General features: G+C 63.7%; 1 protein-coding gene across 1 annotated transcript in view; it reads left to right on the forward strand.

Annotated features, from left to right (window-relative positions):
• Positions 1 to 371: 371 nt before the first annotated feature.
• Positions 372 to 1,604, forward strand: part of TPPP3 (tubulin polymerization-promoting protein family member 3) — a 2,103-nt gene continuing 870 nt past the window's right edge. Inside the window, exon 1 of the mRNA XM_010143419.1 lies at positions 372 to 594. Within this exon, the coding sequence (XP_010141721.1) occupies positions 407 to 594 (188 nt within the window). The 5' untranslated portion in view covers positions 372 to 406. The remainder of the gene's footprint in view (positions 595 to 1,604) is intronic.

Raw genomic sequence — 1,604 nt, forward strand, 5'->3', positions numbered from 1 at the left:
GCGGGGGATGTGCGAGGGAGAGGTGGGGCCGGAGGCCGGCCGCGAAGCCATTTCTCATGATGGAAGGCGGCTGCATTGCGTCATTCCTGGAACGAGTTCCCGAGGGGTCAGCCCGATGCGCTCACTCCTCGGCAGCCCCTGGAGCCAGCAGCCTCGCTGCTGACAGCTCCATCGGGAGACGCCATCCCCCAAGACACGTCCTGATCGTTGGCCTTGAGGCTTGTCCAAGGCTGCTTCAAGCTCTGCCAACACCCCACTCCTGCTGCCGACCTTCCTCCCTTGCCAGCCCTCCTCCTCTTCCTCCTCCTCCATCTCCTCCTCCTCCTCCCCTCTGCTGAGCTCTGCCTGCACAGCCAGCCAGAGCCTGGGCAGTAATGGGCCCCTCTGCCCCCCATCCCGCAGCCCCATGGCTGGGAGCTCGGAGATGGCTTCTCTGGAAGAGAGCTTCCGCAAATTCGCCATCTACGGCGACACCAAGGCTACGGGGCACGAGATGAACGGGAAGAACTGGGCCAAGCTGTGCAAAGACTGCAAAGTCACCGATGGCAAAAGCGTCACCAGCACCGATGTGGACATTGTCTTCTCCAAGGTGAAGTAAGTGACTCTGCTTTTCGGAGAGCGGGGGTGCCGCGGGCAGGGTGGTGGTGCCTGGGAGCGGGGGTCCCCGAGGATGGGCGGTGCCCCGGCTGTCAGTGCCCATATTGCACGGAGCAGCGGGTGCTGCCGGGCGACATCCTGCCCTCAGGGGCTCGGGTGTGGCTGCGTCTGCAAGACCTGATAATCGATGGATCCAGACTGGGGGGTGGGAGACTCGGGTGTTAGTACAGGGGCTGCGCCCCTGCTCCCACTCCCAGGTGTCGGGCAAGCCTGGTTGGTTCTGTCAGGTCCCATTTAGCAAGACGGTGCCGCGGGGAGCAGAGGAGGGTGCTCAGGGATGTCCTGTGTAAGGTGGCATCCCTCACCCTGGGCAGCCCACACCCGAGCTTGGGGAGGACCCTCGTTCTTGGAGGTGACAGGGGTAGCTGGAGAGCTAAATGCACCTGGAGCTGCTTTTGGGGTCCCTGAGGACAACATCGTGACACCTGATGCTCCACACCAGCGTGCGGGAGCAAGGATGGGTGGAGAACCTGCTCCCTCCGCACCCTCTGTCCGGACATCCTCTTGTTCCTCGGGGGGTCTGAGCACCGTCAGGCTTTCGGTGCTTAGGATGTTGGTTGGTTGTGCTGCTCCGCAGACGAGACCCAGGTGCTTGTGGGAGAGATGCCCTGTGTGCATCCTTCCAAATTCGACCAGAGAAGGACTGATGCCTGCCAGGGGAGAGAGGGCACTGGTCACCCCAGGCAGGCTGGGAGCAGTGGGAATGGCTGGCTCAGAATGCCCCCTCCTGCTACCTGCACCCTAGTCCTAGGGCGCATCCTGCGGGGGTGAAGGCTCTTGGCCCCAGGGACTTTACCAGCAGCCGGCTGAGAGCTCAGCACCCGCTGTGCCCAGCCTGACCCATTCAGCCAGGGCTGCCCTGGCTGTAGCTGCATTTTGGAGGTGGGCGAGGGGCCTGAGCCCGGTGGGGGACAACGCCGGAGTCTCCCTCCTGCCGGCCTGTCTCG

This window comes from Buceros rhinoceros, unplaced genomic scaffold (assembly GCF_000710305.1).
Source record: "Buceros rhinoceros silvestris isolate BGI_N320 unplaced genomic scaffold, ASM71030v1 scaffold28949, whole genome shotgun sequence".
Taxonomy (NCBI): domain Eukaryota; kingdom Metazoa; phylum Chordata; class Aves; order Bucerotiformes; family Bucerotidae; genus Buceros; species Buceros rhinoceros.